We start from the raw sequence: 16267 nt of genomic DNA on the forward strand, positions 1-16267 counted from the left end.
GAAATTGGAATAAGGATTCTATCACTGTTATCATGGTGAAACCATGGAGAGTTTTCTGGACACGGTCTTTATTTGGTTATATAACACTGTTGAAACCAGTAGCTGCTTTCAGAGGCCAATCTGTTAATGCTTTAATCGGTGAAAACAAACTTCTTAGTCTGAGTTTTGAGCGTCATGTGACTGTAGAACTCACATGGTAGACACACTGTCTCCTCTCCTTTCAGTTCTCCTCTCTTTACTCCAGCACAAGCTCCAGAAACACTGGGAACATCGGGTTGGTTTGCTGTAGGCCAAAGTCACAGTAGATGCTCAGGTAAAGACGATCATTTATGATATTGTTTCTGGTCTATCTCTGTCCAGTTGTTTTGGTGATTTAACAACTTTGATTTGATTTTGGTGAGATTTATTTATTAGACACATTGCTGACTTGAGTCGATAGGCTTAATGTTAACTTTTTGTATTTGTATCAGTCAGTTTACGTTTATTTGAGGATATTAGTTCATGTTGTCACATTTAAGCTCTATTTTACTGTATAATCGAGCAACTAAATGATGCACTAAACATTTTAGATACACATATTTGAGTTGTATTATTTATTTAAACCTCTTACACAGTTTTCTAAGACACATATGATGAAATTAACCATTAGACCCCACTCGGCTTTCTGAATTTAAATTGAAATCTCATTTTCTGCTTATCTCAGTATTTATTTATTGGATTAGTGTATTTGAACAATGAACTTATTCTTATGTGTCAGTGAGTTTGTGAAATCTTTTCCATTGTTCTTCATGTGGCTGGATCTTACCCTGCTGTGACAGGATTGTGGGTGAAAGCAACCCTAATTACATTACAGCAGAATTTGGCTGTGTCTCTGATGAAATTGTGCTATGTTTTATCAGACATACTCTGCTCCTGTTAGTCTAGTTGTAGAAATAGCGTAGTCTGGGGCTAGTTGTCACACTTTTCCAGTGAATATTTTTAGTTCTTATTTCATTAAACTCCAGTTCTGTATGCTGTAGGGAGAGAGACACATTAAAGTCTAGATTACAATAAAAAGCTGATTGGTATTTTCAATGTTATGGTCCTGAATTTTATTTTTTAATCCTAATACAAATAGCATTTATTTTAACTTTACTGAGATGTAAAACAGTGTTATTTTATTATTTTTATATAATATTATACTTTAAACTATACTTCATTGTATACATTTTAATTATAATTGTATAAAATTTAGTTTTCTAGATGTGATTTTTTTTTTTTTTTATTACCTTTTTATATTGTCTTTAGATTTAATTAATTTCATTTCAGTTTTTTTTTAATTATTATTGAAATTTACTTCAACGGTAACCATATTCATTTGCATTAAATGCTTCTTTGTCTAATATATATATAAATATTATATATATATAAATAAAATCCGGTAAAGATAGATTAAGTGAGAAGAAATCTTTACTGCCTCCCTGTAGGTGAAGCTTGTTTAATTCTTCCACGGTGCTATCAGATCTCTGAGGGAAAACTGAATCTAATATTTAACAACTGAAAATGTGTAAAGATTTTAGAGCAGGGCTATTGTATTACGTCCCCTCTTCAATGGTTTGTGGCTTGAAATCAGGCCACAGTCGACTCGGCTTGCATCCCACCACTCATGGGGTCTCCCACAGTCGCAACACTCGCTCTGATTCTGATTTGCCAGAAAGCATTACTGCCTGTTGTTCGTAAGGGCCCTGATTTTGATGGATTGAGTTTTGCCTGTACATTTGAGGGTCAATAGTTACCATGGGACTGTTAGTAAACAGTGAGGGTTTTGGCCATCTTGGCCAGTCTGTGGGTTGGGATGAAAGCCTTTAGGACATTTGGGCACTGAATGGCAGACATATCTGCCAGACTAACTGAACTGGCAGGGGTTTAAAGGTCTTTGACTGAACCACACTGAATCTCCGCATTGCTGTTGCTAGTAGATTTGTTTTGGTGACCAGATGGAGCTTTACAGTATTTGGGAAGAGTTTTCTTGGCTTAACAAAATGAGATTGATATAATCACTCGTTTTGATCCTAAAGCAAGTATTTCAAATAACGACTGTCCTTTCTCCTGTATTCTTTCACAAGACTCTTAACCACTTGTGCCAAATCCATCCCCTTTGGCAGGATTTTGCTTAGAGAAGCTGTTGAGTAGATTTTCCCAGATTTGGTTATACAGCCCATGCCATTTGTGTTTAAATGCAACAGGTGGGAATTTACAATGCATCTGTGAGCACCGTCTAGATAAAATAGTGACTCTGTCTGAACTTCTATAGAGAGCTCATTCTCTTTCTCCTTCTCCTTTCTCCTCACACTGATGGGTGTGATCTCTACGATAAATAATGGTGCACATACTAGTAAATTGACAAGATCAAATCTTAGTAAAATCTCATCTCACTGTTGTGTCTGAAAAGGAAAATCCTACAAATGAATATTCCACAAGGTCAGATACATAATGATGGGATTTCATCCAAAATTTCCACCAACTTTGAGCAGTGCCTTTCACATTTGGCATTGGTATTTCTGTTACTCAGGAATGTCGAGAATCCCCTGTGTTTCCACTAGAAGTTTGTGAACCACCTGTATAGAAACCCTGTATGCTTTTAACAGTTTATTCAGAAATGTATAAATATTTTTCTCCTAATCCCTGACCTCACCCTATCAGATTGTTCAGCTGTGACACATATTCATAAAATGGTTAAAATTTAAACTTTCTTTAATAGACGGTCATATTGCTGAACTGCAGTGGTTTAAATAGATTTACAAACCACTGTAACTCCAGTATGGATCAAGAAAATGCATAATACATCGGACAACCAATGCTGTACATACCAGTATCTTACTGTACATGTTTAGTTCTCATTATTATTATTATTATTATTATTTATATGGGTGAAGTTATCACTGAGCTTGAAATTATGTTGAAGTGTTTTCCATTGACCAATGGCCATTAAGAGGACTAAATTTATGAGTGTGTGCATGCAATTCAGCAGCAATCACTGCTTCTCATGGTGTTTATTTCTCTTTTTTCAGCTTCTGACTTGGTGCAACCATGAGTGGGGGAGTGAATGTGAAGAGTCTTCCACGAGCCCAGCCAGGCTCCGGCATCCCTCTGCACAGGACCAGACTTCCCTCCCCAAAACCTGAGCCCAAAAGCACCAGCAGTGGCCTTCCGAGACCATCCACACATGTCCCAACTAGCAACAGAGCGTCCTGCAGCAGCAGCCCTACAGCTGTCTCCTCCAGAGACGTGTTAAGGGACACCACCCTCAGAAACCAGCATCTGCTACTAAGAGGCAGTCCACCTAGTCAACGTGCTTCCACTAGTCCTCAAACACAGACCCAAGACTCTAGATCAGCCCACAGCAGTCCACAAGTTCGACGGAAAGAGTCAAGGGGTACTATAGAGGGGTCCAAGACAGAGAGTTTGCTTGACATTCGGTCCAATGGCAACAAGAACTTCCAGAGTGGAATCTTTCGCCCCCAGATGGGACAAATGGACAACGATAACAGTTTGATCTCAGAAGATCTCAAATGCCACGAGGAGAGCATTGCTTCTGGAGGCAGCCAAAGCAAGACGGGAATCCCTTCATTCAGATTTAGTAACAAAAACTTGAGGCCTGGTCCAGCGGCTGCTAACGTAGATACAGGTCTTCTCAGAGTCCGTCGAGAGAGAGTGTCCCTGCAGAACAGTGCCTCCAGTAGTTTTTCAGATGAGGAGATGTGCACTCCAGATGATCTCAGTCCGGAGGTCCCACAGAAGCCACCCCCTGAGACTACTACAGTCCCGAAACAGGAAACCTCTAGTGTTGAGATGCTCAAAGTCAAACAGTTACCAAAGGTCAACATGGCTGCTGTGGCACCTTTCAGATACAGGTAAGTTATGGACAATTTACTGAAGCATTGTAGCGTTACTAGCTTACAGCTTAGACTAGGGGTGTGTTTCCCATACAACTATGTAACTATGCTGAACAGCCACAGTATGATACATCAGTGGAGAAATTAACAACGGAATATGCTTTTAACCACAGATCGAGAACTGTTAAAACCACACACATTTGCAGTGTTTGTAAAGGTTCACAGTAATGATGGTTTCAGGAAATGTCATTGTTGGATATTGGTTAGTTGGGTCAGTACTTTTGGAATTGTACCTCAAGTTGGAGTGTTTTGGTTTGTGCAGATTTAATTGAATGTGGGCCGGTGTGGTATGGCCCTGTGGTTCTCAACTCTGGTCCTATAGGTCCTCTTTACGAACTTTACGTTCATGTAGATTGCAAATTGTTTGCGTGGTAGATACGCAGTGGCTCGCCTTCATGGTTTAAAACGTGTTTGTCTTTATAACTGATTCCAAAATGCACAATGATTCACATTTCCCCTGATAATAACATTATCTCATCTAAAGATCTCTCAATTTTCATTTTCTTTCTTGCTGCAATTAACGTTAATGTTCTGTTTTCACTGGGTGGACTGAGGGGGAAAAGGCAAAGAGTTTAGGGCAGTGACAAAAAATTTCTGACATGTCAGAAATTCATTCGACAATCCGATTGCCTGTCGAGAGAGACTTATCGCTTCTCGTTTCCCCCTGTACAATGAACAACAAATGGTGCACAACAAAGCTGAAATGAAAAAAAGAGTCACAGTTGCACAGTTTTCTCTGAGAAAATCGCACAGTGTATGCCTGGCTTAACAGGCAGGTGAGTTTGATCAAACTGGAGCTAAACTAAGTGGACCTCGAAGGCAAGAGTTGAGAATCCCTGGTGTTGCATACAGTTCTGGGCTAATATATTAACGGTGCTTTCAAAGAAATAATTTACCCAAAAATTCATTTACTCACCCTCATGTAGTTCCAAACCTGAATTTCTTTGTTCTGCTGAACTCAAAGGATGATATTTTTAAGAAATTTTGTAAAAAGGCTGTTTTGGGTCATCATTAACTTCCACAGTAGGAAACAAAATACTATGTAAGTCAATGGTCACCCAAAAACAGCACAATCAAAAAAAAGGTTCAGAAATGGTACTTTTAGGTATAGAACAGTTTTTCACTGGGGCAGTATTCTCGAAAAACCCCAAAAGATGTAAATTCGCACTACTATGAGTAGTGAAATGTACACTTAAGGTACTACAATAAACCTTATAGGGGTAAATAAAGGTACCAAATTGCTTAGAGCAAGGGGTGTCAAACTCAATTCCTGGAGGGTCAGAACACTAATTAAATACACCTGATCCAATAATCAGGCCCTTCAGGCAAAATTGAAAACTGCATATGCAGCGTTCAAGTCCTCCTCTGCCTCTGACTTTTGTAATTACAAGTTGACAAGATGTTATTGCATAAATTTACGTTTTTTCTAAAGTCTGCGTCTACAAAATATTAAACACTTTATTTTGACGATCCCTTATGAACATTCTGTTGATAAGTAAGTTTGCACCTACATGTCAACTAAGTTTCATTAGAGTATAAGTAGACTGTCTGATTATTATCTGCTAACTCTTTATTGTAATGATCTCCCAACTGACGTTCTACTGACTATAGGTATTCAAGAACATGTCAACTTATTCTAACCCTAATCTCAGTCTACTAATACTCTTCTAACACTAATGAAAGTTAGTTGACATGTAGGTGCTTATTGTCAAAAGAATGTTCATAAGGGACCATTAAAATAAAGTGAAACCATATTAAATGAAGAATGTGCATCATGTTTTTTCTGTGTTTATTTTTATGAATTAATTAATGAAGGTGATGTAGACTGAATAATTATATATTCTGTTGTAATTATGCAATAATATAACAATTTGTATGTGTATGTGTTTTATTGCACCTTACAAAAACATTTATTATTTTATTAATTTCAACAACTTTATCAACGCTGAATATCTTTGGCTGCATTCATTGCATCCGACACGTTTTCTCACTGACATACCCGCAACTCGGGAACTAGAAGCTTAAAGAAGATTTTGAATTTCCCACTTGTAGCATCGACTTTGTCGTGGTGTTCATGTGCTTTCAAATCATAAATACCATGTATTAGACATGACTTGAACGCACCAATAGTATGCGTGTTGGGGCAGGGTTGGAATTAAACTGCAGGGCCACAGGAACTGATTTTGACACCCTTGACTTAGTTTTAGAGGGTACTTCCCATGGTCCGAAATGTTGTATCTCAAATATATAAAGGTGGCTGTAAAAATAAATCTGCATAGTTTATCCTTTTGATCTTTCATTGGACAAATTCACAAAATTATAACCTATCATTGAAGTAAAATATTTTTTTTCTGAGAGTTCACTTTTAAAGTGGAATAAGAAGTCCTGCTCACAGCCAGATCCGGGGTCAAGAGGGTTGCCCACTGAGGTCAGATATGCAAGACAGTTGCCTTTAATGCATGTAATATTGTTAACCATGGAAATAAGAGAATTAGTCAAGGGTTTACAAATGCCAAGTAAGGATAGATCAAGCTAATTCAAGATAACTCAGGATTACATTACAATTTTCAATTGTGAAACATCCAAAAGGTTGTTATTCTTCGTTGTGAGGATGAAACAATCTTTTTTTAACTGCTGCACATTTATTATATTACATGTTTCTTTACTTTTTACTAGCAATTCAGCTCTGTTTCTGCATAATTTGTCTTTCCTCTGTCCTCATATATGTCTGTGCCCAGCTCAATCCCTCTTTTTTTTGGCTCGCTAACTCTTTTTCTCCCCATTTCATCCAGTTTTGACAAATATGACAGTCCATCATTTACGCTGACAGATTAGCCTCCTTTTCCACTCGTAGTCTTTCCAGCTCTGAATCGGTCATGCGGGTTTAAGTTTCTGTCCTGCTCTCAGAGACTGTGTCGCTCCTGCCCCCTGTATGCCTGCTGGGAATTCTGGGGCAGAGTAGATGCTTGAAAAGCTTTTCCTGCCAGCGCGAACACTCTCTGAATTATCTGCTCTAATGACTCAGTGCAGCGGACACCCGATGGGCACGGGATACACTGGCATCAGGGCGACTGCCATGTCAGCGTAGCTGAATATAAACCAGGCATTACAGGGACGAAGCTGCTGTCTGAAAATAGCATTGAACATAGATTATTTCCAGATTGCTAGATTGTTAAGAGTTAATGAAAAAAGCAAGAATTATGAAACGTTTAAACTTCCAGGCTGAATGCTAAATGAATGTTTGGTACATGTTTCCAAGTGGGTTTTTGGTTATGGGGCTCTTGGAAAGAGCAAGCATTGTGTCTAATTTACTTATTCTTTTCATTTTACAAAGACTGCAGATCCAGGAAGACATATCTCTGGATGACTTCAGCGACTGCTCCTCTGACTCAATAGAAGTCTGCTGCGATGACCTCAATACTGGTGAGTTGTTGGCGCTCTCATTTTATTACCATTTAGACAGACTCTAATACTAATCTAAATAACCAGTTATGTTTTTAGGTTATGTACACATCACAAAGTGCTCAACTTTGACCTTTTGAATTTTTGCGACCTTTTAAATATGTCCAACACAGTGTCCTCCACTAATATTGGCATATTGGTATATTGTTGATTACTCTATGTATGAGATATACACACACACACACACACACACAGTAGTCAACATTTGAAGTGGATCAAAACTTTCCATCAAAGTTAAAGTTGTTCTAAAACCTGAAAATGTGTTCTTGAACTTTTTTGATTCAGATGTTGACTTCTGTATATACGTGTGTGTGTGTGTGTGTGTGTGCAGTATTTCCTAAGGTCTGATTTGTTAATTATCATAAAATTAAGGCCAATGTTTAGTTGCAATTGCATGAATTATGACATGACCGTTCATGCTAGGGAAGTCACATAGCAAAAAACTAAAATGTGTGATGAATATCTGAAAGCGTATGGAAGTTTGAAATGAAGAATTCCAGACATTTCCGGAATGGACTGGAATGTAAAGTATCAGAATCAATGCGTGTTTTGTTATTCAAACTCAAATATGTGGCTCACGTGAGGAAAGACTCGGGCCTCATTTACCTGCAGGGTTTCCACAAGACGGACTGAGCTGAAGAAAAGAACAAACATGAAATATGGCCTGATTGGAATCTTAAAGATTGAAAACAGAAAGCATTAAAAGTGTCCTTCCGTGTACTTTCTGGCCTAATTCTCCATCTCTAAGTGCCCTTTTGCCCATGGCGGTGTATAGCGTAGTGCAGTGAGAGAGTTTCCATTCCCTGCAGAGAGAGTGAATACAGCAGTCACAAAGACAGTCTTCACCCCACTGCTCTGACACACACACACACACACACACACACACTGGCCTAGTCTGACCCTCACTCAGACCACCCCCAACCGTAGAGGAAGAGCTCAGCTGTACGGGCTCTTTTATGCTTTAAACCAGTAATTGTAAAGGTTACAAAAAGGGTTTTACAGCCTGATGTCATTGAAGAACTTTTTTAAGCTCTGAAGACAACGTTTGCATGTGTTGCTTTTACAGAAATATCCAGAACAACCACCTACTGTAGCAATTGTTCATGATTCGCAAGTCTTTGCTAAACCTAACCTACTGTAATAAGTGTAATTTTTATCATGGTATGTAGGTTATATATTTATATTTTGTTTTGTTTATGCAACCGCAGTTCATTTGAACTGTATATTTGAAGATGTTACATTTTTGCGAAACGCTTAACAAATTAAATCAGGTGTGCTGTCGCTGAATGTGATTAAATGTCTGTTTGAACATGCAGCTGCTGATAAGCTGGAAGTTTTAAAAAAAAAGAGACTCTCACAGAGTAGATTATGTGCATATATGTGCTTTCAAACAAGTCTTTGCTGCGCTTTAGGACTCTTGTCTTTTTCGTTTTCTGTATATTTGAGATGACATCCTTTAGAAATCTTTCTATCTTTCTAAAATCTTTCGATTTTTAATGTAATAATTTTTAATTGTGCTAAAACGGTGATAGATATTTTAAAGTACCTGATAAGAAGGTACTCTTTTATAACAATGTAAATGTATCACTTTTGATCAATTTAATGTTTTCTTGATTTCTAAAAACTAAACATGAAGTTCCAGGACAGAAGAAAGGTTCAGTAACATGTGGTCCAGAATCATCATTAATGTTGTGTGTGTGTGTGTGTGTGTGTGTGTGTGTGTGTGTGTGTGTTACTGATGAGTAGTCAATGTGTGTTTTTCTGATGATGAGTGGTCAGTGTGTGTGTGTGTGTGTGTGTGTGTGTGTGTAAGTGTGTGTTTGTCTGATGATGAGTGGTCAGTGTGTGTGTGTGTGTGTGTGTGTCTGATGATGAGTGGTCAGTGAGTGTGTGAGTGTGTGTGTGTGTAAGTGTGTGTGTTTTTCTGATGATGAATGGTCTGTGTGTGTGTGTGTGTGTGTGTTTGATGATGAGTGGTCAGTGTGTGTGTGTGTGTGTGTGTGTAAGTGTGTGTGTTTTTCTGATGATGAGTGGTCAGTGTGTGTGTGTTTGTCTGATGGTCAGTGTGTGTGTGTGTTCATCGAGCTATCTGAGAGTGTGTGTATAAGCGTGTGCTGGTGATAAGTGACCTGTGAGTGTATTAGAGATGAACAGTGTGAGCGTGTGAGTTAGAGCTGGGCCATCTGAGAGCGTTATAGTAAGTGGGCTCATGGGTTTCATCAGGTTTGAGATCAGATCCACTCCCGAGAATCGACTGAAGCATTTTATCCCATTTCAACATCTGCCTTCACCTCAGATGGCTGACACACAAACACACACAAATGTACGCTGACACATTACATTGCCTCATCTTTCACACACACAGAGACATCACGTCTCTACCCGCGTACACAGAGACAGAGGTTATTTATGACTACGATGTGTCAACATCCAGCACAAGCAGGAGAGATAATCACAATGAAACATCACGACGCTGCAGTGTGCTTGGATTCTCTCAACTTCTGTGAAGTTTTTCTGCTTTCTGTTCCACTGGTGTCCGTCTTCTCATCGTCTCACCTCCTCATAGTAGCCACCACCTTCAGGTCACGCGACAGGCTATGCTAGCAAACATACGGACATATCTGAATCTCCAGAGCTGTTGGGGGCAGCAGAGAACTTGATGCGTCCCATTTAGCCGTTTTTTAAGACAAGCAAAAGCTTTTTAAAAAAACAAGGTACTAGATGTATTTAATCTTGACCACCTATTCAGGAAACCCAACTACACAATTGAGCTGCAAAAAGCATGTTTCTTAATTTAAAACTTAATTTAAATACTTTTATTGTATCCCAGAATTCTGTGCACTCGACATGACCTTCAGTTTCCAGTGTGATGAATGAACCCAAAGGTCACATCCTATTCTGTGGCAACAATGCACAGTATCAAACGCATTTATATCAGATATATTTATAAGGCAAAAACTATGATGATTAAGAGATGAACAATAAACATTCCTCAAAAGCCTAATGGATCATAATCGATGCGCTTTTAACGTGAAAAAAAAAGTATGGATTATCAAGTAATATACTTAGCGGACCTTTAACAAAAAAGTGTCAGGTTGTAAAGCTGATGTTGGATTTCATCTTCCATAATATTACAAATGCCAAATCCGTTTTGTACATTTGATTTTATGTCGGCCTATAAGCGTGTCACAATATATGACCCGTCCATATGAAGTAATCCCTTTGTTCAGGAGTGGATTTTCTAAAAGCTTATGGCAGCTTTTATTAATGCTTCCAGGATGGAAGACCGAAAGCTGCCAGATCTGGTTTATGGCAATTAATTGGGGGAAAATCTTTAGCGTTTGTGCTTACAGGTTTTTGACAGATTGAGGAGATCAAGGCCGAATTAATATTTAGCATATGGCGAGGAGAGGGGGGGGGCCAAAACTGACCCGCTGGCTTTAAGGCAAATTACAAATCACTGGCCTCTTTTTAAAGTTCTCTCTCAAGATCTGACTTCTCCATCCTGTGAGTTTTTTTCTGTTGAAGCAGTGAAGTAGAATGCATGCGAACTAAAACAATAAAAGACGGGTTGCTACACAGACACACATATGTATGCAGCGATGAACTCATGCCAGTAAAGCCTATTAGAACGTTTATCCATAAGCGTCCAAAATCAGATTGAAGGAATCATCCCTGTTGCTTGTTAATCGTTTGTTTTGGCACACAAATGGTTCACTGTTTTAATGCGTGTTCTTCCTGAAAAGTATAGTTTTGAACCCGTTTCGAGGCTTAGGTGCTCTGTGGCAAGTTCGGTGCTTCTCATAAACCCCGACATGCACTACTTTACGAAGAAACAGGAACGTTCATTTCTTAAAATAGAATCAATGTGTTTCCAGTGGATGAGACGTGAGACTCGGCGTTGAAAAACAGGTGCTCTTGGGAAGCTTCCACCTCAAGCTAAAGCCACTATAAATGCTAATTGCCCTGATGCCAGGAGGGACAAGTGTAATGGTATTGTTACATGAGCGCTGAGCGTTTGTGTGTGGTTGTGTAGCCCTGCACTCAGTTTGATACGGACACTTGTCACCCTAGCTAGGTTTTTGGGTTTGCAGAAAAAAAATACGGTGTTTGCCACCGCAGATGTAATTTTCTAAATGTTGCAATGCACTTACTTTGGCATTCTTAGAGATAATTCATTATTATAATTTTTTACATTTTATTTAATTATATTTGCATTTATTTATAAAAATGTAGTTTTTTATTGTTATTTTTTTATTTATTTGCTTTAGTTATTTTAATTTATTTGCTTTTATTTTATTTTATTTTATTTGCTAGACTATTAAAAATAAAATGTTTATTGTTATGTTGTTTTTTATTTATTATTCAATTAAATTTTATTTGCTTTTATTATTTTTATTTTCTTTTTCTGTTAAAAATTCTTGCTCTTTAATTTAATTTATTTTATTTCTTTTTATTTTATTTCATTTTATTATTTAATTTAATTTGCTTTTATTTATTTTTTTTTTTTTGCTAGACTCTTAAAAATGACAATTGTTCATTGCATTGATGGAACCTTTAACATCCATTCCACAAAAGATTCTTATAGTGTAAAAAGATTCATTAAAGCTCTTCACTTCTTCATTTTGTCACAATAGTTTTCTATGACATCAAAGTGAAAACCCCTTGATGGAAACCTTTTTTTGTTAAAAGTGTAGCGTGTTGAGGATGGTAGTTTTTAATTTTTTTGCTGTGTGGTTTCCAGGGTGTTGCTATGTGGTTGCTAAGGTGATATCAGAGTGTTGTTTTGTGCAGTGTTTTAGTATCACTTATTTACTGTTATAGTATTTATATATGTTATCAATTTTCAGCTTCCAATTCAGTTTGTTTAAATTTAGTTTATATTTTTCCATGTGCATTCGCCATTTTTATACGTTTTTGTTTTTCAGTATTTCAGCATAAACTTGTTTTAACAAAAAAAATGTATGGAAAATGTAACTAAATTAAACTGAAATAATAGGTGTAAGACATCAGTAATAAATGCAACAAATAAATAAAAGGAACCAACACTGAATTAAATATAAAATTTAAAAAAATAAATAAAAATAGTTTTAATGAACAATAACATCACTAGCTATGTGATTGGTAATGTGTTCTAGGGGTTTTCTTTGTGGTTCTCTCTATCTTGCATACTTCTAGACCAGCTTTTCACTTTTTAGCTGCATACTTCACTTCACCAGGCCTTTAAATTGCACCAAGCCCGATAACAAGAGTTCTGCCAACGTTTTAAATCATTGACTAGTACACATCACAACGGTAATACGTTAAAAGCGTCCATCAGGAGACGTTATATCAGGTTGATCAGATAAAAACGCTACAGTGATGCTTCCTAGTCTCACAAAATGGGGCTAAACAAACACAGATAGAGACAGATAGAGATAAATTCATTAGGAATCGCATGCACGGATGGGAATTTCCTCTGTTTGCTAAAGCAAGATAAAGAGTGCTTCAGTGACGGATATGATTATCCATTAACATCACTTCCATTTTAAGCTAATGTATAAGAGTGACATAAGGACACACGTAAAGGCTTCTTAATAATAATAATCATCATCCGTAATGCACATTTACATAATAAGTCTAAAATGATATGATTTTATTGCTTTGCAGTTGTCTTCTGGAAAAGAAAACTGCTTTCTGGCTCAGAACATTGCCTGACAGCCTGAGGGAGTTTTTCCGTTTTTCGTTTTTTGTTTGTTCTCTAAAGTCAGCCTCTTTTGAATTCAGCAGAACATCGTTGTTTATTTGAAAACAGATAGCAGACCCATGGCGTGATCGGTTAACACTCGAGCGGGAGAGCAGAGAGAAATGGTGCTATTTCCTGTCATAGTCATGAAATGATGCGATGGAGTAGTAGTACGTGTGGGATAATATCTGAATGACACACGGCCGTATGAGAACACATGAGTAGGTAGCCAGCGCAATAGAAACCATGAATCTACGGTCCAGCTTTAGTCTGGCTTGTAAAGAGGATTTCCTCCTAGTTTCTCTGGTCTCTGTGGCTTTGTTTGGAAAGCTTGGCCCTCGGACTGAGTCATACTCGGGTGTGGTGAAGTTTAGCCATTAGTAATAGACCTTTTCCTTTTTAAGAAAGCTTTAACAACCGAGAAACTGTAAACATATAAATTGAGTGTTATGGAAATTTTAGACACAACTTGTGGCTAAAGCTGAATGAAATGAAAACATAATATTATCACCCCATAAAGCATTGTTTTTGTTTCCTTTCCTTATGATTCCTTATTGCTTCCATGTGTCGTGAGCTTTAGTCACTCGTAGCAATGGTTACAGTGATAGCTACTTTTATTATCAAATACATTTTCTGAAAGGATTCTGCGCGGCTTGTGGTGTGGTCTTGTGCTGGAAATTTATTTTTTTAGTAATGGGTATCTTTATTGTCCCTATTGAGAAATTGCAGGATATATCAAGGGATGACAATGCACTGAAAGAAGTGGTGTCAGAATATGATATGAAAAAAAAAATATGGCAAGCACAACATTGGAATAAATGTAGCGTGCATAAAACAGTATTTTAACCTAAAAAAGACAAATGTAAACAAAGATTCATGTCAGCGTGGAATACCATAACTACTTCTGTAAATATTTAGTGAATAGGCTCTCACTTTATATTAATCAACATTAATTACTATGTATGTACATTTAGAAATACATTAAAAAGTAAATAAAATAAAAAAGTACATTGTACTTATTGTGAACCATATTGTAGTGCAAATCATCAATTTTGCTTGGGATACGGGTAAGGTTAGGGACAGGTTTAGAGGTATGGGTAGGTTTAAGGGTGAGTTAAGTTGGGATGGATCAAAAGTGTAGTTATAAAGGTTTATATCCCTGCTTAAAATTTATTTTTTGTACCGCAGTCTCTTCAGAAACTTATCAAAATGACAAATGGGACGAATAATTGCACTTTGAATATTTGACTCAGGCTAAATTTTAAATAACTCTGAAGTTTGTCCAGCAATTTTGCGATGCTGTCTGGATCATCAGCACCAGACAGTCGGCTCAGTGTTGAAGCTCGGGAGCGAGAGACGAGGTGGCGGGCTGTGGTGAATTTTACGTGAGTGGAGTTATCCTGAGCTCATGTTCAAAACAGAGTGCTGTTTATAAGCAAGGGCTCCCCCATCAACAGATCCAGCTCTGTGCGCTATTCCTTATGTCTGGTGTGACATTAATGTGTCTGCTGGGAGAAACTTTGGACTAGCCTGCTGGTTTAGAGCTGTTAGCTTCCTTGTATAAAGGCTGATATTAGAAATATAAAGAGAGGTTATCACATTTGCTGTAAACTCTTTTTGTAGCTCGTCCTGTTTTCAAGATGGACCTAAAAGATACTTTAAATCATATTTTGCTAGTTGTTGATGAAAAAATGTAAAAAAAATGTGACATGGTCATTTATTTTTTAAGTACTTTGGTGGTCTTCAGTAAGGTCTTGGAAATAAATTATCATAAAAATAACTGACTGACCAGTGGTATGCAAATGAGTTATTTTTGAATACTGCTCATAACGGTCCAACAGTGTTTTCATTTAAAGCTATTTGCTGCATTTGAATATTTCCGTTTGCTCCTTTGGATTACCGCCAAAATCTGCAGAGATATTTCCCGAAATTTCATAGACGTTGATTCAGCGATTTTCTTATCGACTCTGTTCAGTGCTATGTTTTAAGTTGCCATCAGGAATTAGTGCTTCGAGTCCATGATGGGAAGAAACTGAGGTATTAACACCAGCATATTAATGGACAAGGAAATGAAACGCCATGAAAGCATACTCTACTTGAGCCTATTGATTCAATGACAGATAAATGTTGAGACATATTTGAGTTTATCTTAATAAAGCGCAGTAGTAGTGCCGTCAAATATACTAATAATGCAGAAAGAGTACTAAATTTGATTTGTTCTTCTTAATTCTGCTTTATCAACCCTGTGTCCTTGAGCTAAGATTTTGTAGGAGGTCAGTTATTTCCGCTTGGATAGTCTGTTTGGTAGAGCTTGGCCGTCTTGAGTTGAAATGACAGAACTAAGTAGAGCACTCTTAAAACTGATTCAAACATGCCTAGATCCCTTTCGGCTTCAGAGGAAGGAACTGTGTGCGGTCTTGTGTGCATCGTATTGTTGTGACATCCCCTTCCCCAAGCTGGTGAAAAATTAGGTCCATGCTCTAACAGAATGGACCCTGTTTCTCCAAAGCTCAATCTTTTCTTCTTGAGGTTAATTCGGTGTGGCACATCAAAACCAAGGCCCAATTGACTATACATTTGTCACAGCCTGGAGTGTCATGTAGCTGACCAGTGACTGTCCTGGCAAATTTGGTAATATGTGACTAAAGAAGAAGGAAAAATAACTTTTTATTTCACACCGAAAGATGTGACCAAATCTAGTTGTCTTCTGCATCATTTTGTGCAACCTAATGCTTCAACTCAAATCCATTAGAAACAGTTTGAGATTCATTTCGACAATAAACAGAAACAGCTTTTCCCAAAGCTTCTAGAGAGTATCCTGAAGCCATTTAAGTTCAATTATTAAATTGAATACAAGTCTGACAGCATGATGTTACTGGTGATTATATCCTTGCAGTGAAAACATTATTGGTTTTATGATAACAGAGCACTTTAGTGAACCAAGGAGGACCAGTAGAGGAAGCATGCTGGCAGGCAACTGTTTAAAAAGACATCGTAATTTATCACAGGTCTCTCATACTGTAACACTTGTGCAGGGGAGCAGTATAGCATCTTTAGAGTGGGTGTGTTGGAGAGCGAAAGAGGAAAAGAGAGAGAGCCAGAAGAGTAGGGGGAGGAGGAGGGTGTGTGTGGCTGAATGAGCGCG

At 37.6% G+C, this 16267-nt stretch overlaps 1 protein-coding gene across 1 annotated transcript in view; it reads left to right on the forward strand.

Annotated features, from left to right (window-relative positions):
- Window positions 1-16267, forward strand: part of nav1a (neuron navigator 1a) — a 109254-nt gene that overhangs the window by 5562 nt on the left and 87425 nt on the right. The window contains 2 exon segments of the mRNA XM_043224092.1: window positions 3051-3893; window positions 7270-7358. Coding sequence (XP_043080027.1) covers window positions 3070-3893; window positions 7270-7358 — 913 coding nt within the window. The 5' untranslated portion in view covers window positions 3051-3069.

Source organism: Puntigrus tetrazona, chromosome 23 (assembly GCF_018831695.1).
Source record: "Puntigrus tetrazona isolate hp1 chromosome 23, ASM1883169v1, whole genome shotgun sequence".
NCBI lineage: Eukaryota > Metazoa > Chordata > Actinopteri > Cypriniformes > Cyprinidae > Puntigrus > Puntigrus tetrazona.